The 25321-nt window shown below is 35.9% G+C and overlaps 1 protein-coding gene across 1 annotated transcript in view; it reads right to left on the bottom strand.

The window, feature by feature from the left end:
- Nucleotides 1-25321, bottom strand: part of LOC131801110 (protein artichoke-like) — a 67459-nt gene that overhangs the window by 13701 nt on the left and 28437 nt on the right. Inside the window, exons 3-4 of the mRNA XM_059119215.1 lie at nt 10403-10536; nt 8583-8742 (exon numbers count right to left, since the gene is read on the bottom strand). Coding sequence (XP_058975198.1) covers nt 8583-8742; nt 10403-10536 — 294 coding nt within the window. The remainder of the gene's footprint in view (nt 1-8582; nt 8743-10402; nt 10537-25321) is intronic.

Genomic DNA, 25321 nt, shown 5'->3' with positions numbered 1-25321 from the left:
AATAAATCTGTAAGATAAAATTTAAGAAATATTGATGGCATTTTTACAACTCTTTAAATAAATAATTCAGACAAAATACGGGTAAATCTGGAATACCGAAACTCACCCACTGAGTTTTCCAGATATCTTAAGTAAAATAATATAATTATCCAACTAAGATTCGTAAGATTTTTATGTACATCGTAATTTGTCTGATACATTTCCTCAATGGTTGCAACTTTAACAGCTACAGTGGGTTTATACGGTCAGCAATGTCTCCAATCGAAATTTAGAATTTCGACCTCACATTTGTTTGATAAAAATTGTCTTGTGGTTCATCAGGATCAATAATGTCTGTCAGGCCGTCAGTTTTTTGGAGTGTAATCTTGGATACTCTCAAAAGAGTTTCCGATAAGGACTAACATTTAAGTTCGTCATTCCGTTTGTAACTCATCGAAAGAATAATTTTAGGCCCAACAAAGTATATATATCCTAGATCAGCGTAAAATTCTGTTCGTCTGTTGTAATCACGCTACAGTCAAAATGAATTAAGATAGGAAGCTAAAATTTTGCACAAATCTTTCCTTTCCTGCAGGCAGGTCAAGTTCGAAGATGGGCTATATCGGTCCACGATATCGTTTAGCCCCTATATAATGGTACTACCCGATATTCGGTTTTTGATGATTTTAGCCACATTTTTCAATGGAATTTTCTGAAATTCTACACATGGAGTTTCATGTGAGTACTTTATCCCCTGAAAGAGAATTATTTATATAGGTCCACGATACCGTATTTCCCCAAATAACAGCACTTCCCTATATTCGGCATTTTGATGATTTTAGCCACATTTTTCAATGGAATTGTCTGAAATTCTATACAAGGAGTTCCTTGTAAGTACTTTATCCCCTGAGAGAGAATTATCTATATAAGTTCACGATATCGTATAGGCCCCGATATTCGGTATTTTAATGATTTTAACCACATTTTTCAATGTAATCGTTCGAAATTCTACACAAGGAGTTCTTTGTGAGTACTTCACCCCATGAAAGCGAATTGTCTATATACAGGGTGAGATGAAAAAACTGCAACCGGCTTCATACTGCTGTCATTTAAAAGCCACTCATCCGACAGCTGTTAAAATTATTCCAGTGACAGCTCACTAAATTGTTTACAAGCGTACAAAAGCATTTTGGTGAAATTTTTCCAGAAAAAGAGTTATTCGTGATTAAATTCAAGCGTGATAGTGTGATTTCTTTATCACAGGGTGGAAAACCACAAGTGGCTATCGTTAGAGCACTCCCGCACTTAAATGTGAATAAATCTTTTGTGTCTCGTACCAACGCTCGTTACCGTGATACTGGTAGCGTAGCTTTACGTCAAGGAAGGGGACGGAAGAAAAAAGTAACATCAACAGAAATGGCTCGAAAAGAAGCGACTTGATCGAAACCTTTGTCGCAATGGCCGAAAAATGGCTCGTGAGCTGAACATATCGCAATATTCCATTCGGAAAATATTGAAAAATGAGTTCGGGGTAAAGCTATTGAAAATCCAAAAAGTGCATGAACTTCCACCGCAACAGAAAGAAAATAGACTCAAAAGAGCTAAAGACTTGCTTCGCTTGGCCGAAAGTGGTGAACTGCCGAATTTGGTTTTATCCGATGAGAAACATTCGTTGTCCAGCAGTTTGTAAACAAACAAAATGATCGTGTTTACTTGCCAAAAAGGTCAGCTGAAAATGTACACCTTCGGTTGGCCACCAGAACTCAAGCGACGGCCATGGTGATGGTGTGAGCCGCCATAACAGCTGATGGTCGCTTTCCGCCCGTATTAATCGACCGTGGCATAAGAATAAATGCCAAATATTAATGTGAAAATATTCTGGATGGTGTATTAAAGCCTCCAAACATTTTGCCCGCATTCTTTGGACATTCCAACAGGGCTCAGCATCATCGCACTCAGCATGCGCCAACCAAGAATTGTTACAAAATGAGGTTCTTCGATTCATTTCCAGCGCAAAATAGCCACCAAAATATCCCGATTCCAATCCGTTGGACTATTGTGTGTGGAGTATTTTGGAAAGCAAGATTGGCACTGAAAAATAGCAAAATACCGCAGAGCAACATTCGAGCAGTGTGTGACGGTTTCATTGGCCGTTTGAAGGCCATAAGGCCAAAGGAGACCAATTAGAACAAACTAAATTTATTCTAAAATTTTGTTGCTATTTCCGACATTTTTGCTTTCATTCTATAAAATTAAAAAAAAAAAAAATAATAAAAATTATGTTAAACGCCATAACGCCTTTTTGCAGTCTTCGCTTACATGTTTTTATACCCTCCACCATACTATGGAGAGTATATTAACTTTGTCATTCCGTTTGTAACTTCTCGAGATACTCATGTCAGACCCAATAAAGTATATATATTCTTGATCAGCGTAAAAAGTCGATTTAGCCATGTCCGTCTGTCTGTCCGTCTGTCTGTCCGTCTGTCTGTCTGTTGTAATCACGCTATCTTTCGAACGAATTGAGATAGAAGGCTAAAATTTTGCACACCTGTTTATTTTTCCAGTATGCAGGTTAAGTTCGTAAATGGGCCATGTAGGTCCACATTTTCATATAGCCCCCATATAACGGTACCTCCCGATATTCGGTATTTTGATGTTTTTGGCGACATTATTCACCGGAAATGTTTCAACTTTTGTATTTTAAGTTCGAAACGGATACTACAGCCTAAGACAGAAAATTATCTGTGCAGGTCCACGTCTTCGTATAGCCCCCATATAACGGTACCTCCCAAAATTCGGTATTTGATGATTTAAGCTCCATTATTCACCGGAATTGTTTCAAATTACGTATTTAGAGTTCGTAATGGGAACTATAGTCTGTGACAGAAAAATGACTATGCAGGTCCAGGTCTTCGTATGGGCCCCATATATCAGTACCTCCCTATATTTGGTATTTTGACGAGTTTAGGTACAATATCCACCAAAATTGTTTGAGATATCGTATTTGACGTTAGTAATGGAAGCTATAGCCTGTGACAGAAAATTGTCTATGCTGGTCCAGGTCTTCGCACAGCTCCGATATAACGGCACCTCCTTATATACGATATTTTGATGATTTTAGCTACATTAATCACCGTTTATTTCATGTTTCGAATTTGAATATGGTAATGGCTTATGACAAACAATGCCTATATATGTCCACGTCGTATAGACCCCAATATAACGGCTATATTCGGTATTTTTAAAGTTTTAACAAAATTTTTTAGGGATTTTATTTTTTGAAAATTTCCAAATTCGTTGCAAATGGTGGAGGGTATTAAAAGTTCGGCCCGGCCGAACTTACTGCTTTTTAACTTGTTTGTACTACTTCTGACTCAGTAGGTATGAAAGTGTCTCATATGGTTTCCAACTTCTTATTCACATTTATTATCTTTCCATATCTTCTCTTTCTTTGTTATTATTACATCTGGCTTGAATTAAATTTAAATTTTAGTCGAAAAATTCATTTCGAAAAAGCCAAGTGAACATTGCCTTCGTCGAGATGAAATTATGATATTGGTAGCGATCAAAAAATATTACAAGGCTATCAGTTTTATTTCGAACAACATTTCACTCGGTAATGGAGAGTAATTTGAAGTTAAGCCAATAGAGGAATATCCCAGACTTAAGCAGTCAATTAGTCGAAAAAATATAATTCCATTTTTTTCTATAATTTAATTTAACATTTCTCCGCATTGTCATTGAATGCATGCATGTGTCTTAAGTCTTTTGTTTCCTAAAGCGATTACAAAGAAAGTTGATTATCTTTGGCATATAACAAGAACAACAACAACAAAAATCATATTCTCTTAATTACTTAAGAGATTAATAAAATTACTTAAGATTGATCCGGCATTGGCATACATTCCGATAAACCACAACAATAAACATACGTATGTATCTGCAGACACACGAGTATCTCCATCTGTTCGGATGTGGGTAGGCAGCAAGCGCACACTTGTTAAGTGTGTTAATATTCTTGGCTATTTTTTGTATAACATATCTGAGTTAATTTCTTTAAAATCTTTTCACTTTCATGTGCGCAGCTACAAGAGAGGTGAGTGTGAGTGTTTGTTTGCTGCCGCTGTTCAGATCGAAGTGAAAGTGTTGCCTGTTAAGAAAACTTACTTTCATTCATATTTTGTTGGGTTTTTTTCAGCTTGTTATTGTTGTCTTCTTTATTTCACGTTTTCTTCTCTTCTACATTTCAGTGATCATTTTAAGCATCAACACAACTTTGTTTATCTACAAAAACAAATCTTTAACGTTAAAGTACTTGTTTTGTTTACTTTTTTTCTTAAATTTTTTGTTTTTTTTTTTTTTTTGTGAAGACCCATTGAATTTTGTGCGCATCACTGAAACTCTGGCTTGGACCTGATATCATTTGTTTGGGCTCAGAGATGAAGAAAAAAACAAATACTGAGTGACGTGTGTGACTAAGCTTTTAACTTCAAGTAAAAGTTTATTGCTTTGAGGTACATATCTTCTTTGGTTGGTTTGAATATTTGCTCGTTGATTTTGTTGTTTTTATTTCATTGTTGCAGCTGTAAGCAGCTCCAGCATTTGAAGGCTATTATCTTCATTTCGTGTCTACTGACAATTTATATCTTAATTAATTTAGATTTTGTTTCACTTTTAATTTCTTTAAAACACCTATAACCACCAAACCAGTGACAATGCCAAGGGAAAAATTACTGCTTTATTTTATTTTTTTTTCTTAATTAACCCAACATTGTGTTTCTATTTTGAAATAATCTCCCAAAGATCTTTGAGATTTTTTTTTTGGTTTTAATGCTACCTTTTGTTTTGATTTTAATTAAATTAAATTTGTAATGCACACCGACTGCAACAATGATTGTCAGTCAGCATGGCCACGTTGTTTGAGGTCGATAGGTTCGGTTTTTTTATTGCTTTTTGGTGTCTCTCGGTGGTGTTAGCTGTTGGTGCTATTTTAAATAACCTTGACTTTATTTGAAGTTTGCCAGCGTATGGCTGTGCATTGTTAATGTTTCCATCTGTGGATGGCAATTGTTGCCAGTCAATGGAAACAAAACTCCTCAAAACATGACAGCAAACAATATGGTGTCTTATGGAGTCTTTGTTTTTTTTTAATAGTTCCCTATTAATCTAATAGGATTCGTGATTGTAAACCTAATTGGAAGTGTGTGAAAAAATCTTTATGCAGTAAAAACCTATTTAATTTATATGTAATTATTGTGTGAATAAGAAATATTTTCACAGGATATAGGAATGAATAAGCATAAAAATATATTAGGATGGATGCAAAAGTAGGAATTTTCACCAGACTTCGACTCAACGTCATTTTTATACCCTTCCCCAAAGTATGGAGGGTATATTAAGTTCGTCATTTCTAAAACCTCGAAATATACATTTTAGATCCGACAAAGTGTATATATTTTTGATCAGCATAAAATTTTATGTCGATTTAGCGTTGCACGTCCGTCTGTGCAAATAAAAAAATATTCAGATGTGTTTTAGGTCTGTAGGATTTCCCCATACAGATTTACGCCATATTACTGTACATCCCAATATTCAGTATTTTTATGATTTTAGGTACATTTACAACAGAATTATGTCAAACTCGATATTTGCAAATAATCTGACAAATAATTCATCTATTGGAAAATGTTCAAACGGTCAATGAAACCGTCACACGCTGCCCGAATGTTGCTCTGCGGTATTTTGGTCCATTCCCGGCCAAGCGCTTACATGAGGTGGTCGATACTTTGGCATTTTTTAGTGCCAACTTTTCTTTCCAAAATACTCCAGACACAATAGTCCCACGGATTGGCATTCGGAGATTGATGGCCATTGTGCGCTGGAAATGAAGCGAGGAACCTCATTTTGTAACCATTCTTGGGTGGCGTGTGCTGAGTACTGTTAGAATGTTCAAGATCTGTTTGCGTGCTTAAGGCTTTAATACACCCACCAGAATATTTTCGCCATAATATTCGTCATTTATTCTGATGCCACGGTCGATTAATACGAGCGGAGAGCGACCATCGGCTGTTATGACGGCCCACACCATCACCATGGCGGGCGCTTGAGTTCTGGTGGCCAACCCAAGGTGCACATTTTGGTAAGTAAACACGATCATTTTGTTTTTTTTTTCAAACTGCTGGACAACAAATGTTTTCTCATCGGAGAAAACCAAACTTGGTAGTTCACCACTTTCGGCCAAGCGAAGCAACTCTTTAGCTCATTTGAGTCTATTTTCTTTCTGTTGCGGTGTAAGTTTTAGAATTTTTTTTTAATTTCAAGGTTTTTACCCCGAGCTCATTTTTCAATATTTTCCGAATGGAATTTTTATATATGTTCAGCTCACGAGCCACTTCACTGCGACGCGGGCTTGGATCAAGTCGCTTCTTTACTTTTCGAACCATTTCTGCTAATGTTGCTGTTTTCTTCCGCTCACTTCACTGTAACGAGCGATGGTACGAGACACAAAAGATTTATTCGCACTTAAATGCTGGAGTGCTCTAACGATAGCCACTTGTGGTTTTCCAGCCAAATATAAAGAAATTAGACTATCACGCTTGAGTTTCATCACGAATAAAATTTTTTCTTGAAAATTCTCACCAAAATTCTTTTGTACGCTTGTAAAGAATATTATGAGCTTTCACATGAATAATTTTAACAGCTTTCGGACGAGTGGCTTAGGAATGACAGCAGTCTGAAATTGCAGTTTTTTCATCTCCCCTGATAGTCCAGAGGAGAGGCACCGACTTATATTTGATGGAAATGTTAAGATTTATTAAGTGTTGACTACTTATAGGAGGTGTACGGAAAATTACTGACCCATTTCTTATTTAATTACATTTATGATCACAATTTTGAGAAGTTCGCCTTCTAAGAACACCATTAAGCGTTTATACGAAAAATTTTCGACTGGTGAGGCTCTTTCTAATCCGAAGAGGCCATATAAAAGTCGACCAAGGCGATCGGCCGAGAATATCGCTGTCGTACGAGCCAGTGTTGATAGGTCCCCAAGAACATCCCAAAAACGCCGTTCTCAGCAGTTGGGCATGGCTCGGTCCACTTTAGAACGGATTATTCGCATTGATTTGCATTTGTTCCGGTACAAAAATCAATTGACGCAAAGAATGTTGTCTGCGGACAAGCCTCGTCGATTGGAATGGGCCCAAAGGTCCGTCGAATATGGGCAACCCAGTAGATGGTGTTTGGTAAACCGGACTCATATTATCCTTTTTCGCACTTGACCTCAGTGTAGCCGCAAATCCAAAAAAGTATTTAAAAATCATTTCGAGATCCAACTAGTTTATAGAGAGTCCCTTCTTGCGCACGTCTCTGCCCGAATGTGATTCAAATATAAAGATTTACAGGATTTGAGCTCCATGTTTTAAGTCAGAGGTATGTTAATGGAAGTCATACCTTAGAAATTTCTGAAATTTTATGCACTGTTTTGTAGACAATATTGGCAGCCCATCATCAGCCGCAGTTACCAAGTGAATTTGCTACAATTTAATATTCTGGGTTTTCGTTTGATAATGTCAATCAATGTTGGCCTACGGTTTGACTAAGCTTCTCTTTATCGGCTTAGTCCAATTTTTGGGGAGTGGAAGGATCTAGCTACATTTTTCTGTGGAATTGAATTTTATAATTCAACAATTTGAAGATCACGAAAATGTTCAAATTTAGGTTTGAAAATCACATTTTGAAGACAAATGCTCATTTTTTAACAGCATGAGTTTCGGCTGTTGAAGTTTGGAAAATGAAATTCATCTGTCCACGTTTAGGTATAGACTCTCATATAATGGTTCATCGTGATTTTAATTTTCATGTTGAAGTTTTCGACCCCAATTTCTCACTATAAAAGCTGTAATTAGAAGTCTATGGTTCTCATTGAGTAGTTTAATTCCCCCACAAAAATATTGAATTTAGCTCCACTTGATGTGTCCTATTTTGAAAGTTTTGTTCTCAATTCCTAACAAAATCAGCTGTATTTATTATTTCAGGTGTTTTCATCTCCCCCCGAAACTTCCTAATTTAAGAGTTTTCCGGAATAGCCCATTTGGCTGTAACTCAGGTTTACACTTTTTGGAAGTTATTATAAGTTCGGCATAACAGAACAAAATTAAATATTGATTTAGTTTAAGACTAGTTTTTTGTTAAAAAAAATGCATCAGTATAATTTAATGCTTAAATAACCCTTATCATCGAGCAGTCAGTCCATTTTTGAAGTCGTTAAGTACAGCCCAAAGATTGGCCTGGTAAACGAGAAAAAATTAGTGTTGTCGCAGTGGGAGATATTAGACAGCATAGTTACGGGGAAGTTCAGGTTAATCAATTTTATTTGGGTGCACCCAAACCTTACTGCTAGCTAAGATTAAATATCGAATGATCCATGTTTGGATTTTTAAGCTCTGAAAGAGCAAAATATGTCTTTATTGACTGAGACCTAAAAATTCTGTAAAAATGTCATCATGGCGGAAAATAATATTTTTTTGTGTTCCTTGAAGTTAATGCATTTTATACTAATAATCATATATACATAAGTTTTCTGTTGGAAAACCCCTTACCTGTGCCGGTAAAATTTGTTGGCCACTGTAACGTTGGGAATACGATACAATGGGAGCACCGTACGGCAGCTGAGGAGCTTCACCATGAAATACCGCACGATCACAATCCATGGCCACAGCGCCAAGTTGTCCCGTTGAACCGAAGGCAACAACATTGCATCTGTAAAACAAAAACAAAAATCAAACAAACAATAGTAAGGAAAACATAAAACAAATAAAAAATCAATAAAAACAACAAACGATGAAAAAAAACATCCAAGTCATTGAAGAAGAAAAAAAAACTAAATAGAAAAACTAGTAAAGAAAGTCTTAAAGTCGGGCGGAGCCGACTTTATGATACCCTACACCACTTTGCTAATTTAGTAGAGTTGCGCATAACAATTAAAAGTTTTTATGGGAGAATTCAATCATACACGCTTTGATTATTTAATTATAATTATATAATTTAAAGTTCAAAGTACTAAATATGCCGAAGCATTTGTATATTTTAAATTCGGACTTGTGTTGCGCATTTGATGCACAAATAATTTAAAATCGGATAAAAATATATATGGGAGCTATATCCAAATCGGAACCGATCTCGATAGAATTTGGCAAAGATATTTCTGAGCTGTATTTGATATATTTCCCTGAATATCGTTATTACGGAGTGCATATTACGGTTTTGGGTAACAAATATAGCAAATCGGATGAACAGTATATATGGGAGTTATATCTATATCTGAACCGATCTTTACCAAATTTGACATACTAGCTTCTAGACTCAATTCGGTCGTAAGTGCAACATTTCATTCAATTTTGCCGTTTGGTGCACAATCCAAGGTAAATCGGACGAAGTTATATATGGGAGCTATATCCAAATCTGAACCGATCCCGATAAAATTTAGCAAATGTATTTCTGAGCTGTATTTGATAAATTTCCCCAAATATTGTTGTTACAGAGTGCATATTACGGCTGCGGAGGACAAAAATAGCAAATCGGATGAACAATATATATGGGAGCTATAGCTATATCTGAACCAAATTCGATCAAATTTGGCACACTTATTTTGAGGTCCAATATGACGTGCAAAATTCCATACTATTCGGACTGATATTACACGTTTCGTGCACAATAAAAGGCAAATCGGACGAAGATATATATGGGAGCTATATCTAAATTTTGACCGATTATCTCCAATTTCAATAGGGTTCGTCCTTGGGCCAAACAAATGATTTGTGCAAAATTTCATCAGGATAGGGCAATAAATGCGAACTGTACTTTGTTTACAAAAATACATGGACAGACGGACGGACGGACATGCATATATCGACTCAGAATGTGATTCTATGCAGATCATCAAAAGGAACTATGGGTCTATCTCGTTTCATTTTGCCTGTTACAAACAAATGCACAAAGACATAATACCCTGACCACCTAGTGGTGTAGGGTATAACTAGTGGAAAACATCAAAAACAGATCGATTGAAAATCAATCTGCCATAGGCGGAAATTGTTTTTCGGTTATAAAGTTAGTGTTGTTGTTGTTGTGTTGGTAGTGGTTTTCATTCATTCGCGTTGGGTTTTCTATTAGTGTCGTGTGTTTGTTGTCGTTGTTTTTGATTTTTACTGAAATTCTTTCGAGCTTTTTATGGCCGAGTTATTTGCATAGTTGATTTTTCTCTGTCGCCGCGTTGGGTCCATGTGATGCTGGTTTGGTGCGTTGCTTCTTAGATGACAGTTAGTTTTGTGGCGTTGCGTTAGTTAGTGTTTTTTCACGTCTGTCTTGTTGTCTTTGTTTGAAAATTGTTATTTTTATTTTTTTCTTCTTTTTTACACACCTGCAGGGTAAACGCAAAGCTGGACTCAATTCTACACATGGTCGCCAGGCTTTGATTTGTGACAAATAGAGTAGCAACAACAAGAATATGCTCATGTGTCGTATTCGCTGTGTGTGTCGTTGGTGCGGGAACATCTGCGAAAGAAACCAAAAGAAAGAGAGATGGAATTTATTATTAGTTATTGTTATTGTTATTTATTATTACTATTGTGAACAAAATTATAAATTTTAATTTTCAACAAGTCTAGGAAAATAACTGTAACCTGTTTGTTGAAAATAATGGTTACATAAATTTAGCCCAAAGAATAGGAGCGATAAATCAGTTCTAGAAATATCTTAAAGCAGAAAAAAGAGGAGAGACAAGTAGGTTTTAGAAGAACATTTTGAGTTTCTAAGAGTATTCCATGGATCTTCTAAAATACTCTCTAAAGCTCTTTTGCAACGAAAACCTTGTAAAAGTCGTCATATATAGTGGCCATATACAATACAACCATACAGTTGACTTTTCATAAATTTTGTAAATAAAGAAGGCCTACTCATTAAATTAAATTAAACAATTAAAGTCCTCCTAAGAGTCTTCTTTTCACAGTATAATTTTAAAAGACATTCGACAGAGAAATTACCTTTCAAAAATCTTCCAAACAGTGTCGTCGTTTTAAAAACGCCATTTAAGGGTATTTTATATGCAGAAGGCAACATTTCTGTACAGAGAACACCTCTTAAAAGTTCCATAGGGAAATATTTTCAAATGTCGAAGAAGACATTTAAAGGTTCTTCAACTTGAAGAAAATCATATAATAAAATTCTATACAGAGAAAAGTATTTACCGAGCAGACCATTTACAGGTCTCCCAATTAGTGGAATCCGTTGAAATTTTCTATCTAAAGAATATTTTTTGAAGGTCTTTTAATGGCATTTTCCTTAGCGAAGGTTATTTGAAGGTTCACCGCATAGAAAAGAGCTTTAAAATATAGTCAATATAGAAAGGTCCTTTTAAAGTTCTATAGAGAAAACACATTTTTGGGGTTTCTATACGGAGAAGTATTCCTTTAAAAGAAGACCTTGTAAGGTCTTCTATATGAAGAAAATCTTGCAAGGTCTTAAAAATATCTGGAGAAAACTTTATAAAGAAGATTTTTTGAAGGACTCCTATAGGAAGAAGACCTTGCAATGATCTTTTATAGCAAGCAAAGCTTTTGAACGTCTCAAAAAGTGCCTCTATATAAAGAACTCGAAAAAGAACCTCGAAAAAGTCCTCTATGCGAAAAAATCTCGAAAATGTCATATATAGGAAAAATACCTCGTAAAGGTCCTCTATTCGAAGAGGACCACTAAAATCTCATATATACGAAAAATACCTCTAAAAGGTCCTCTGTTCGAAGAAGACCTCGAAAAGGTCCTCTGTTCGAATAAAACCATGAAAAGGTATTCTATGCGAAGGAGACCTCGAAAATGTCTTCTATATGAAGAAGGCCTTGAAAAGGTTCTCTATACGAACAAGACCTCGAAAATCTTATATAGACGAAGAAGACCTCGAAAAGGTCCTCTATGCGAGGAAGACCTTGAAAAGGTCTTCTGTATGCAAGAAGCCTACGAATAGGTCCCCTATACGAAGAAGAACTCCAAAAAATCTTCTATATGAAGAAGGCCTTGCAAAAGGTTCTCTATACGAACAAGACCTCGAAAATCTTATATAGACGAAGAAGATCTCGAAAAGGTCCTCTATGCGGGGAAGAAATTGATAAGTATTCTATGCAAAGAAAACCTTGAAAACGTCTTTTATACGAAGAAGACTTCCAAAATGTCATATATACGAAGAAGATCTCGAAAAGATCTTCTATGCGAAGAAGAACTTGAAAATGTCCTCTAAGCGGAGAAGACCTCGAAAAGGTTATCTATACGAAGAAGATCTCGAAAAGTTCCTCTATACGAAGAAGATATCGAAAAGGTCTTTTACACGAAGAAGACCTCGAAAGGGACATCGAAAACGTTCTCTATACAAAGAAGGCCTTTAAAAGGTCTTCTATACGAAGAAGGTCTCGAAAAGGTCCGTTATACAAAGAAGAACTTGATAGGGTCCTCTATACGAAAAAAAAGTTAAAAAAGATTCTTAAGGTCTTCCATTGACCTTCTAAAGATTTTTTACGAACAAAGGATTTTCTAACGGTTCCCCACCGATTCAAGACCCTTTGTAGGTCTCCTAAAGATCGAGGATCTTCTCAAACTCTTCTATATAAAAAATACCTCTTCTCCTAAGGAGAAGAGTTTCTTAGAGTTTTCTCTGAATACCAAATACCACCCAAATGTCTGCTATGGATATTGTTCATATTTTTATACCCTCAGCCATATGGCTAGAGAGGGTATATATCATTTAATACGTATCCCAAACTCATCTGGTCTGTTGTGAAAATATAATATATCGGTCTACTCCTTCTAAATGGCTAATATTTGGAATATCCATGAAGCTCATAAAACAGGAAATTAACAGCCGATTCCATTCAGACTTGGCACATCTCAATATTTTTATGAAAATAATACCGTTATAAAGATGGTAGAGATCGAACCATTTCTTCTGGTACCTACCCCGCAAAGGGTCAATGTTTTGAGGAACCAAAACGTTTATAAAATTCGAAATAAGCATCCAATTCTCTTCATATTTTACACATCCCATTATTTCTACTATCGCAAGATCTGCTGTGAAGATGGGATATATCGGTTCACTCCTTCTGATACCTCCCCCACTGAGGGTCAAAATTTTGAATACCCATGAAGCTTATAAAACGCGAAATTAACATCCGATTCCATTTAGACTTGGTATATCTCAATATTTCCATTAACACAAAATCTGTTACAAAGATGGTAGAGATCGGACAATATCTTCGTGTATCTCCTCCACATATGGTTCAAGATTTTGAAAAACAAAACGCTCAAAGAAATCGAAATAACCATCAAACTCTCTTCAAATTTCACACATACCAACTATTTTGCTAACACAAGATCTTTTGTGAAGATGATGTATATCTGCAAACCCTTTCCGGTACCTCAACCGCAAAGGGTCATTACTTTTATCTATTATAACTTGCGAAACAAGTCAGCGATTCTTTACAACTTGCTATATCTAAATATTTTTCTCAGCCACTAAATTGAGATGAATATCGATATTATGATTTCGCATAAAATTGGACATATAGGTTCGATTTTCTTGTAATTTTGCCCATACCAATATTTTTATCTGTATTAGATGAAGCATGAAAATGGAATACTCCGGTCGACTATATGTTGTACACCACGCACACTTTAACATTTTCTAAAAATTATCACATATTTCATATAACAATTTGAATAATCATAAAAGTAAACAAACTATATTTAAATAATCGAACATTGGCTGAGGGTATACATCTGTCGGCAAAACCGACTAATACTTTTTAAATTATATTAAAACTGTCCAAATAGAAGTTTCATTCAAAACAGCTTATATTTTGAATATTCTTGTGAAATCGAGAGTCCAAGATTCAAATTTAAAAAATGCATTTAAATTTGACGATTAATCTCTGTGAAATGGAAAGTCTTTCGCATATCTTTACGATAACTATGCTAATAAAAATGACTTTCTTATCTGAATACCTCGCTGAGACAAAGTCATAATTATCAAATAACACAGATGATGCTTAAATTTCATCCTAATTTGAATTTGCTGCGAGAAACTATAGCATTTTTTTCTTTGTTTTTTTTTCTGCCATAAAATTAGCATGTCTTATAGACCACATAATAATCTCGAAGGCATGCAAAAGAAAACAAGTTAAAAAGCAGTAAGTTCGGCCGGGCCGAACTTTTAATACCCTCCACCATTTACAACGAATTTGGAAATTTTCAAAAAATAAAATCCTTAACAAATTCTGTTAAAATTTTAAAAATACCGAATATAGCCGTTATATTGGGGTCTATACGACGTGGACATACATATGCATTGTTTGTCATAAGCCATTACCATATTCAAATTCGAAACTGGACCCGCACCGACAATTTTCTGTCACAGACTGTAGTTCCCATAACGAACTTCAAATACCAAATTTTAAACAATTCCGGTTAATAATGTCGCTAAAATCATCAAAATACCGAACATAGCGAGGTGCCGTTATATGGGGGCTATACGAAGACGTGGACCTGCACAAACAATTTTCTGTCTTAGGGTGTAGTATCCATTTGGAACTTCAAATACCAAATTTGAAACAATTCCAGTGAATAATGTCGCTAAAATCATCAAAATACCGAATATATTGAGGTACCGTTATATTGGGGCTATACGAAGACGTGGACCTGCAAAGACAATTTTCTGTCTTAGGGTGTAGTATCCATTTGGAACTTCAAAAACCAGATTTGAAACAATTCCCGTGAAAAATGTCGCTAAAATCATCAAAATACCGAATATCGGGAGGTACCGTTATATGGGGGCTATACGAAGACATAGACTTGCACAGACAATTTTCTATCTTAGGGTGTAGTATCCATTTGGAACTTCAAATACCAATTTTGAAACAATTCCGGTGAATAACGTCGCTAAAATCATCAAAATACCGAATATCCGGAGGTACCGTTATATGGGAGCTATATGAAAACGTGGACCTACATGGCCCATTTACGAACTTAACCTGCCTACTGGAAAAATAAACATGTGTGCAAAATTTTAGTCATCTATCTCAATTTATTCGAAAGATAGCGTGATTACAACAGACAGACAGACGGACAGACAGACAGACAGACAGACGGACATCGCTAAATCGACTTAGAATTTTACGCTGATCAAGAATATATATACTTTGTTGGGTCTGACATGAGTATTTCGAGGAGTTACAAACGGAATGACAAAGTTAATATACCCTCCATAGTATGGTGGAGGGTATAAAAAAAACACAAATACAACTTTTATCTTCACTTTCAAATACAACAATAAAATTGCTGTCTACAGTTCGTGGCGGGGGACTTGTTGCAATTTTTCCATTTTTTTCTGTGAAACTGTCACTTTTGTTATTTACAAATTATGATATTGTAGTTTTTGTTTCTTTTTTTTGCCATTGCATACAAAAACAACGAAATAACGACTGTGACATGATTTTTATGTGCAGCCAATAACTACGATTGTTGCCCACTCCTCCCATGTCATTGTTCCAGACATAAATAATAACAAAGACGAAGAAGAAGAGAATAAAACAAATCACAACACGTGAGAAAACCTCAAACCGTAACGGTAACAGTGCAAATGCTCCCCTTCACAATGACTAAGGGAATTCGTGGTTTTGGGTTTCGTACCAACAACAATGACTAATCGTTATGGAAATCCATCGAGTAACGGGAGAAGTTTAGGGAAACGCAAGTTTAAAGCTACATACAGACATGTCTGGGTCTTTAGAAATTAAAAAAAAAATGGCAACCAATTTTTACGAAAATTATTTTCAAAATTCGAGAAAATAATAGAGTTTTCTTTTTTACCCTCCACCATACTATGGAGGGTATATTAATTTTGTCATTCCGTTTGTAACTCCTCGAAATACTCATGTCAGACCCAACAAAGTATATATATTCTTGATCAGTGTAAAATTCTAAGACGATTTAGCCATGTCCGTCTGTCTGTCTGTTTGTCTGTTGTAATCACGCTATCTTTCGAACAAATTGAGATAGAAGGTAAAATTTTGCACACATGTATATTTTCCCAGTAGGCAGGTTAAGTTCGTAAATGAGCCATGTAGGTCCAAGTTATCATATAGCCCCCATATAAGGGTACCTCCCGATATTCGGTATTTTGATGATTTTAGCGACACTATTCGCCGGAATTGTTTCAAATTTGGTATTTGAAGTTCGTAATAGATAGTGCAGCATAAAACAGAAAATGGGCCATATAGGTCCACGTCTTCATATAGCGCCCATATACCGTACCACCGATATTCGGTATTTTGATGATTCTAGCGACATTATTTACCGGGATTGTTTCAAATTTCGCATGTGAAGTTCGTAATGGATACTTCAGCCCATGCCAGAAATTTGTCTGTGCAGGTTCACGTCTTCGTATAGCCCCCATATAACGGTATCCCCCATATTCGGTATTTTGATGATTTTAGCTACATTATAAACAGATTTTTCTTCAAGTTTCGCATTTAAATATTGTAATAACTTATGACAAAAGTTGCCTATGAATGGCCACGTCGTCGTATAAGCATTCGGTATTTTTAAGATTTTAACAGAATTTTTAACGAATTTTATTTTTTGGAAATTGCCAAATTTGTACTAAATGGTGGAGGGTATTAAAAGTTCGACCCGGCCGAACTTACAGCTTTTTTACTTCTTTAACTTAGTCTGAGTGTAAAAAAGATTTCACTTTCAGGAAGAATTGGGGAAATTCTTCGAGCAGGATACACAAAAAACCCGATCTTTTTTTGTAAAGACTTGCAAATTTATTTGTGATGTCGAAATAATTTGAATTGTAATTTTCATCTAGAAAATATGCTGATGAATGAATCATTTCGATAGCGTATTTATTTGATATCAAAACAAGTTAAAAAGTGTCAGTCGGTTTAGCCGACAGATGTATACCCTCACCCAATGTATGATTATTTAAATATATTTTGACTTGTGTTATAAATATTCAAGTTGCTGACCCTCCATTTCGTATCGGTCCTAAATAAATATGATATAAATATTGCGACGTGCCAGGTTTGGACAATATTGGTTACATACTTACTGTAGGTGTGAAATTTGAAGAGAGTTGGATACTTTTTCGCTTTCTTTGAGCGTTTTGTTTTTCAAATCTTGAACCTAATGTGGGAGAGGTACCAGAAGAAATGGTCCGATCTCTACCATTTTTATAGCAAACCTTGAGTTTATGAAAATATTGATATGTTCCAAGTCTGAAATGGAATTAGATGCTCATTTCGCTTTTTTTAAATCGATGTGTGAAATTTGAAGAGACCCGTATGCTTATGTCGGATATTATGATCGTTTTGGTTATTCAAAATGTTGACCCTTTGTGGGGGAGTTGCCAGGAGAAATGGTCCGATGTCCACCTTCTTTATAACAGATTCTGTGTTTATGGAAATATTTAGAAGTGCCAAGTCTGAATGGAATCTGATGTTAATTTCGCATTTTATGAGCTTCATGGATATTCAAAATGTTGACCCCCTAATGGGGGAGGTACCAGAAGAAGTGGACCGATGTATTACTTCTTCACCCCAGACCTAGGGTTAATACAACTACTGTGATGTGTGTAATTTGAAGACAATCGGACTCTTACATCACATTTTATAAGAGTTATAATTATTTAAAATGTTGACCCTTTGTAGGGGAGGTACTTGATGGAGTGGACCGATATTGTCCATTTTCTCTCCTGACCTAGCACTGATGCAAATATTAGGATGTGTAAAGTTGAAGCGAAATCGGATTATGTATTCTCTTTCTGTGTAGCAAAATATTTTTTTTTTTGAAATGTTGACCTTTTGGGGGGAGGTGTCTGATGGGATCGACCGAGTCTACCTGACGTAGCGCTGATGCAAATATTAGGATTCGCAAAATTGCAGCAAAATCGGACTATCCTTTTTTTTCTGTGCAGCAAAATATATATATATATATATATATATATATATATATATATATATATATATATATATATATATATATATATATATTTTTTTTTTTTTTTTTTTTTAAATTAGGACCTTTGTGGTGGAGGTACCAAAAGGAGTCGGCCGATATGGTCCATCTCCAAACTCGATCTAAAATTGATAACAATATTACGATGTACCAAATTTGGACCAAATCGGATACTACCTTCGTGAGTTATCGTGCGTTCCAGCCAGCAGACCGACAGGCGGACGGACGGACATCGCTAGATCGACTCCAAATGTCCTGAAACGGATTTGGTCTATAGAGACCTAGGGTCTAAAACCGTTATTTCGTTGACGCAAGTTTTGGCCATATCAAATGATATACAGGGTGAGATGAAAAAACTGCAACCAACTTCAAAAAGTGCAAGAACTTACACCGCAACAGAAAGAAAATAGACTTAAAAGAGCTAAAGAGTTGCTTCGCTTGGCCGAAAGTGGTGAACTGTCCGATGAGAAAACATTCGTTGTCCAGCAGTTTGTAAACAAACAAAATGATCGTGTTTACGTGCCAAGAGGTCAGTTGAAAATGTGCACCTTCGGTCGGCCACCAGAACTCAAGCGCCGGCCATAGTGATGGTGTGGGCCGTCATAACAGCCGATGGTCGATCCCCGCTCGCATTTATCGACCGTGACACCTGAATAAATGCCGAATATTATCGCGAAAATATTCTGGAGGGTGTATTAAATGCTTTTGGCCCCAGCCCTTGGACATTCCAACAGAACTCAGCACCATCGCACTCATCCCGCGCCACCCAAGAATGGCTACCAAAATCTCCGGATACCAATCCGTTGGACTATTGTGTCTGAAGTATTTTGGAAAGCTAGGTTGACACTAAAAAAATACCAAAGTGTAGATCACCTCAAGCAAGCGCTTCGTCGGGAATAAGTCAAAATACCGCAGAGCAACAGCGTGTGGCGATTTCATTGGCCGTTTGAGGGTCATAATTCGTGCCAAAGGTGACCAATTCGAACAAATCTAAACTTATTCTAAAAGTTGATGCTATTTTCGACCTTTTATGCTTTCATTCAAAAATTAAAAAAAAGTAAATCTTATGGCGTTTGACTTTGTTGCAGTTTTTTTATTTCGCCCTGTACATGATGTCGATTTCAAATTAAAAGTACCTCAAATTTCAGTACACCTTATGTGGTATAGGCTACCATTTTTTCCATTATTGCTTTCTTCTTAGGATCTTTATTTTAAAGGTGTTCTTCCGTTTGCTGTTTCTGTAAAATATCATTACAGCCAGAGGACTAAGTTTCTTACTTAATAAAAAAAAAATGGCGGAAGAAAAATCGAATATTAATAACGGATTTATTTTGTTAGATCATAAATCATTTGAATCATAAACAACTAAGAATTTACCACAAAGCTTTCACTTCAAAGTAAAGAACGCGGATAATCAAAAATCAAGTTTGCTGCCTAAGTCTTAAGTTTTTTTTTTGTTTCCCCTAAAGCGTGCAACAAATACATCCATTATGCATAACGGCTTGGCCTACAAAAGAAACATCTAATGATTACAACAATGGAAAGAAATAATCTCGCAACAACACCTAGCCATGTTATATCATTAGCAATTCCCAAAACTTCTTACGAACAGCCATAACAATATTGAAATTTCGTTATGATTTTGATAAATTATATTCTGTGCTCGTATAATATTTTCTCCTGTGGCTCTAATATTTATTTGATAGCTGTTGAAAATCCATTAAACTCTAAGAATTACATGCTTATCAAACTTGATTATTATTTGATTACGTTTTCATGATGATCATAATGATTATAATGGGTGATGACGACCATCCAATAACACTTGATATGTATTATTCCAAGAGGTGTTGATTTGAGACTACTACCAACTCCATCATTGTTGTTTTCTTGTCTAATACAAAAGAAACTCCTATCTCCGGCCCCTCACAATACTCTTCTTCGTTTTTGTTCTTAATGAACAAAACGGAGGGGGATGTTTTGCCAATACAGTTATTTCTATTGCTGTCCATAACAAGCCACCGTCTGGCCACCACACATTTATGATTTCGTGCTTGACGTTCCAGTGTAATTATATGTCTTGACTCTCTCTACTCTCTTACAATTGAAGCACAACCAAGCGTAACCAAAAATAAGACTCCAGCTAGACATTAGTTTATGAAAATGTGGAGTTGCACAAAGAAAATCACACGAAATGCTGATTGGGTGCTGCTGGCCAATGGAGATCAAAATTACCGTGGAGAAAAGGGGAGTTTCAAATATCCATTAGGAGATGGTTGGATGGATAGTGAATAGACGACACATCACGGGTCCCCTGTGGTCTGAATGTCTTCTTTAGGTCTTCTATGGATTGAAGAATTTTTATACATCTTCTAGGGATCGTCTAGAGGTCTTTAATGAATAGAATACCTCATTTAGGTATTTTATGAATATAAGACCTTCTAAGAATAGGAGACCTTCAATGGGTCTTCTATGAATAAAATGCCTCATATGGGTCTTCTATGAATAAAAGACCTCATATGGGTGTGCTCTGGATAGAATACTTTCTATAAGTCTTCTATGGACAGATGACCTTCTATAGGTCTTCCATGAAAAGAATACCATCTATAGGTCTTCTGAGAGTGGGAAAGAGGAAACTCCTATCCCCTCCCCCCACAACACTCATCAACGAAATTTTGATTGGGTACTACTGGCCACTGAGATTAAGATTACCGAAGTGGAGAAGGGTACTTTTTGGAGGCTTTCCACAAAGGGATTGAATGAAGGTAATCTTAAGGTCTCCTGTGGATGACTATTTTTTTCCTCTGGGGATTGAAAGGCTTCCATAGGAGCCTTATCAATAGAAGACTTTCTTACTTATATGGATTGAAAATCATCTAGAGATCTTCTATGGATAGATGACCTTCTGTGGATAGAAGACCTACCAACGGTCAGGAGACCGATGGGCAGAAGACCTTCTATAAATCAACTATGGATAGAAAACCTTTTATAGATTTTCTATGAACAGAGTACCTTCTATAGTTCTTCTATGGATACACAGTCCTTCTGAGAATCGAAAATCGTCCATTGGTTTCCTTGGATAGAAGACTATCAATGGGTTCTATGGATATAAATCTTTTATAGGTCTCGTATGTATAGAAGACCTCCTATCGGTTTTCTATGGATAGTACATCTTCTATAGGTCTTCTGGGGATTAAAGACCATCTATAGGTCTTTCGTGGATGAAAACACCTTCTATAGATCTTCTAGGTATTGCAGACCTTCTATAGGTTTACTATGGGTCTTCTATGAATAGAAGATCTCTTTTTTCTATGAGTAGAAGACAACAATAGCCAACTTTGCTTTCCAAAATACTCCAGACACAATAGTACAAACGACTGGTATCTGGAGATTTTGGTGGCCGTTGTCCGTTGGAAATGAAGCAAGGAATCTCATTTTGTAACCATTCTTCGGTGGCACGTGCTGAGTGCGATGGTGCTGAGTCCTGTTGGAATGTCCAAGGTCTGCGACCAAAATGTTTGCGTGCCCAATGCTTTAATAAACCCTTCAGAATATTTTTGCGATAATATTCGGCATTTATTCTGATGCCATGGTCGATTAATACGATCGGAGAGCTGTTATGGCGGCCCACACCATTACCATGGCCGGCGCGTGAGTTCTGGTGGCCTACCGAAGGTGAACATTTTCAGCTGAACTCCTTGGAAAGTAAACACGATCATTTTGTTTTTTACAAACTGCTGAACAACGAATGTTTTCTCATCGGAGAAAACCAAATTCGGCAGTTCCCCACATTCGGCAAAGAGAAGCAACTCTTTAGATCTTTTGAGTCTATTTTATTTCTGTTGCGGTGTACGTTCTTGCACTTTTTGAAATTTCAATGGCTCATTTTTCAAAAATTTCCGAATGCAATATTGCGATATGCGGATTTCGATCAATTCGCTTCTTTACTTTTCGAATCATTTCTACTGATGTTGGTGTTTTCTTCCATCCACTTCCTTGACGTCGGGCTACGCTACCAGTATCACGGTAAAATGTTCTCCATAAATCCTTCTATGGATTTTCTAGGTGTTGAAGACCTTATATATATTTTCTATGCATAGATGCCCCCCTATGGGTCTTCTATGGATAAAAAACCTTCTCGTGGTTTGCTACTGATGGAAGGCCTTCTATGGATCTTCTATGAATAGAAGACCTTCTATGGGACTTCTGTGAATAGAAGACCATCTATAGATCTTCTATGAATAGAAGACCATCTTTAGGTATTCTATGGATAGGGGAGTTTCTATTAAAAGAAGACCCTCTAATGGTCTTCTGTGAGTACCTTCTATAGTTATTCTATTGTCTGAAGACCATATATAGGCCTTCTGAGGATCGAAAATCTTCAATTGGTCTTCTTTTACTGGCCTTCTATGGATAGAAGACTATAATTAGGATTTCTATGGAAAGAGGACATTCTATTGGCCATCTATGGATATAAGTCTTTTATATATCTTGTATGGATAGAAGACCGTATATCGGTCTTCTAAGTTTTGTATACTTTCTTCTACGGATAGAAAACCTTCTCGGTGTCTCCTACGGATAGAAGAAATTCTATCGGTCTTCCATAAATGGAAGAACTTCTATTGTTTTTTTTACCAGGGGATTTTCTATGGAAAGAAGACCTTTTATAGGTCTTCTTCAAATAGAAAACCTTCTAAAGGTCTTCTAAAATAAACCTTCTATAGGTTTCCTAAGGATATAAGACCCTCTAATTGCCTCTATGTATAAAAATCCTACTATAGGCCCCCTCCTGATGTTTTGTATGGATAGAAACCTTGCTAAAGCTCTTTTACTGATACAAGACCTTATTTTATGCTTCGCAGACTCTTTGCAATTCCGGGCATGCCTCTTACCTTAACAAGAAGCGGATATCATTGATAAATGTTTTTCTATGATTTCTATGACAATCTTTCATTCCTCTTTTCTCTCTTCTATGCATTTATTAATCATTTTATTTTATTATGTTGACTCATTTGATAAATGACAAAGTGTTTTTTTTTGTGCTGTGATTGTGTCTTTGTCTTAGTGCCTTAGGTGTTTTGTGGTTTTTCATAGATATCTGCATGTAAGTATGTGTAGATGTCTGTGGATATGCAAAACTTTAAAAGTCAACATAATAACATTATTGTATAGCGGTTTTCGACTGGCGGTTACAGTTGCCTTTGTGATTGTATGTGACGTTTAGCGTGCGTTCATATTTTCTGTTTTTGTGTGATGTGGTTTCTCTTTACGAACTTGAACTTGGCAAACGGGTATTCTTTACTTGATTCTATAAATGTTTGTATGTTTGTTTTTGTTTTTTGCTAAATGACTATTTTGCTTATTAAATAAAGAAATATATATGTAGTGATGTTTAGAAGTTAGGGGGATTGTTTGAGGTCGTGTGGGATTTTTTAAGATACATTCTTTTTTTTTCCTTTAATAAAATAAATTCTTATAATTTGTGAGTGTTGATTTTAAGAATCTTGGCAATATTTTATAAAAAATATTTTAAAAGGTTAGCAATGATGTATGCATAATAAAAGACTTAAGAAACGAACAGCCATAAGATTATTTGATTTTTATACCCTACACCACAAGGTGGTCAGGATATTATGTCTTTGTGCATTTGTTTGTAACAGGCAAAAGGAAAGGAGATAGACCCATAGTTCCTTTTGATGATCTGCATAGAATCACATTCTGAGTCGATTTATGCATGTCCGTCCGTCCGACTGTCCGTCTGTACATGTATTTTTGTAAACAAAGTACAGTTCGCATTTATTGCCCTATCCAGATGAAATTTTGCACATATCATTTGTTTGGCCCAAGGACGAACCCTATTGAAATTGGATATAATCGGTCAAAATTTAGATATAGCTCCCATATATATCTTCGTCCGATTTGCCCTTTATTGTGCACCAAACGTCTAATATTTGCCCAAATAGTATGGAATTTTGCACATATAACCAAATTAGACCTGAAAATAAGTATGCCAAATTTGATCGAAATCGGTTCAGATATAGCTATAGCTCCCATATATATTGTTCATCCGATTTGTTATTTTTATCCTCCGCAGCCATAATATGCATTCTGTAACAACAGTATTTGGAGAAATATATCAAATGCAGCTCAGAAATACCTTTGTTAAATTTTATCGAGATCGGTTCAGATTTGGATATAGCTCCCATATATAACTTCGTCCGATTTACCTTGGATTGTGCACCAAACGTCTAATATTTGTCAAAATGGGATGGAATTTGGCACTTACAACCGAATTGAGTCTAGAAGCTAGTATGCCAAATTTGAAGATCGGTTCAGATATAGCTATAGCTCCCATATATAATGTTCATCCGATTTGATATATATGTTATCCACAGCCGTAATATGCACTCCGTAACAACGATATTCAGGGAAATATATCAAATACAGCTCAGAAATATCTTTGCCAAATTTTATCGAGATCGGTTCCGATTTGGATATAGCTCCCATATATATCTTTATCCGATTTCAAATTAATTGTGCACCAAATGGGCAATACAAGTCCGAATTTAAGAGATAAAAATGCTTCGGCATATTGAGTCTTTTGAACTTGAAATTATAATTATAATCGTAGCGTGTATGATTGAACTCTCCCATAATAACTTTTAATTGTTATGTGGAGCTCTTCTAAATTAGCAAAGTGGTGCAGGGTATCATAAAGTCGGCCCCGCCCGACTTTAAGACTTTCTTTACTGGTTTTTTTTTTTTGTTAAAATTTTACTGTTAACTTTCAAATGGTGCTAAAACCGCAATACATGTAAAGGTAGCATCGACGAATTCAGCCGGACCACAAACCCATAAATCACCCTGGTCATGGTTTAGGCTTCAATCCTTCATCATAAGCAATCAATGTTCTGGCCAGTCATTCAACGGAAACACCCAGCAACATGGAAAGGAAATTCACCCGATCACATTGTTGTTTCAACTTCAAAGTGTGAAATGTGTATTTTTGCTCTCTCACCGTCATTACATTTGTCGACAATGTACTGACAGCCACTTATTACTGCCATTTGAAATCGCCAACACGAATTTGTTGCTTTTATTTCTTCAGCAAGCAATTATAATTGCGTGCAAAATAAGACATGATTTACTTCCTACTGTTATTAAGTGGAATTATAATTTAAGAAAAAAAAAAAAATAAATGCAAGTCTAACGCATTGTCTTAACATTTCAAAGACAATGGTGGCATACGTCCGAAAGGAAAACACATATTAACCATGAA

This window comes from Musca domestica, unplaced genomic scaffold (genome assembly GCF_030504385.1).
Source record: "Musca domestica strain aabys unplaced genomic scaffold, Musca_domestica.polishedcontigs.V.1.1 1, whole genome shotgun sequence".
NCBI lineage: Eukaryota > Metazoa > Arthropoda > Insecta > Diptera > Muscidae > Musca > Musca domestica.
This window is presented reverse-complemented; position numbering and strand designations above follow the sequence as displayed.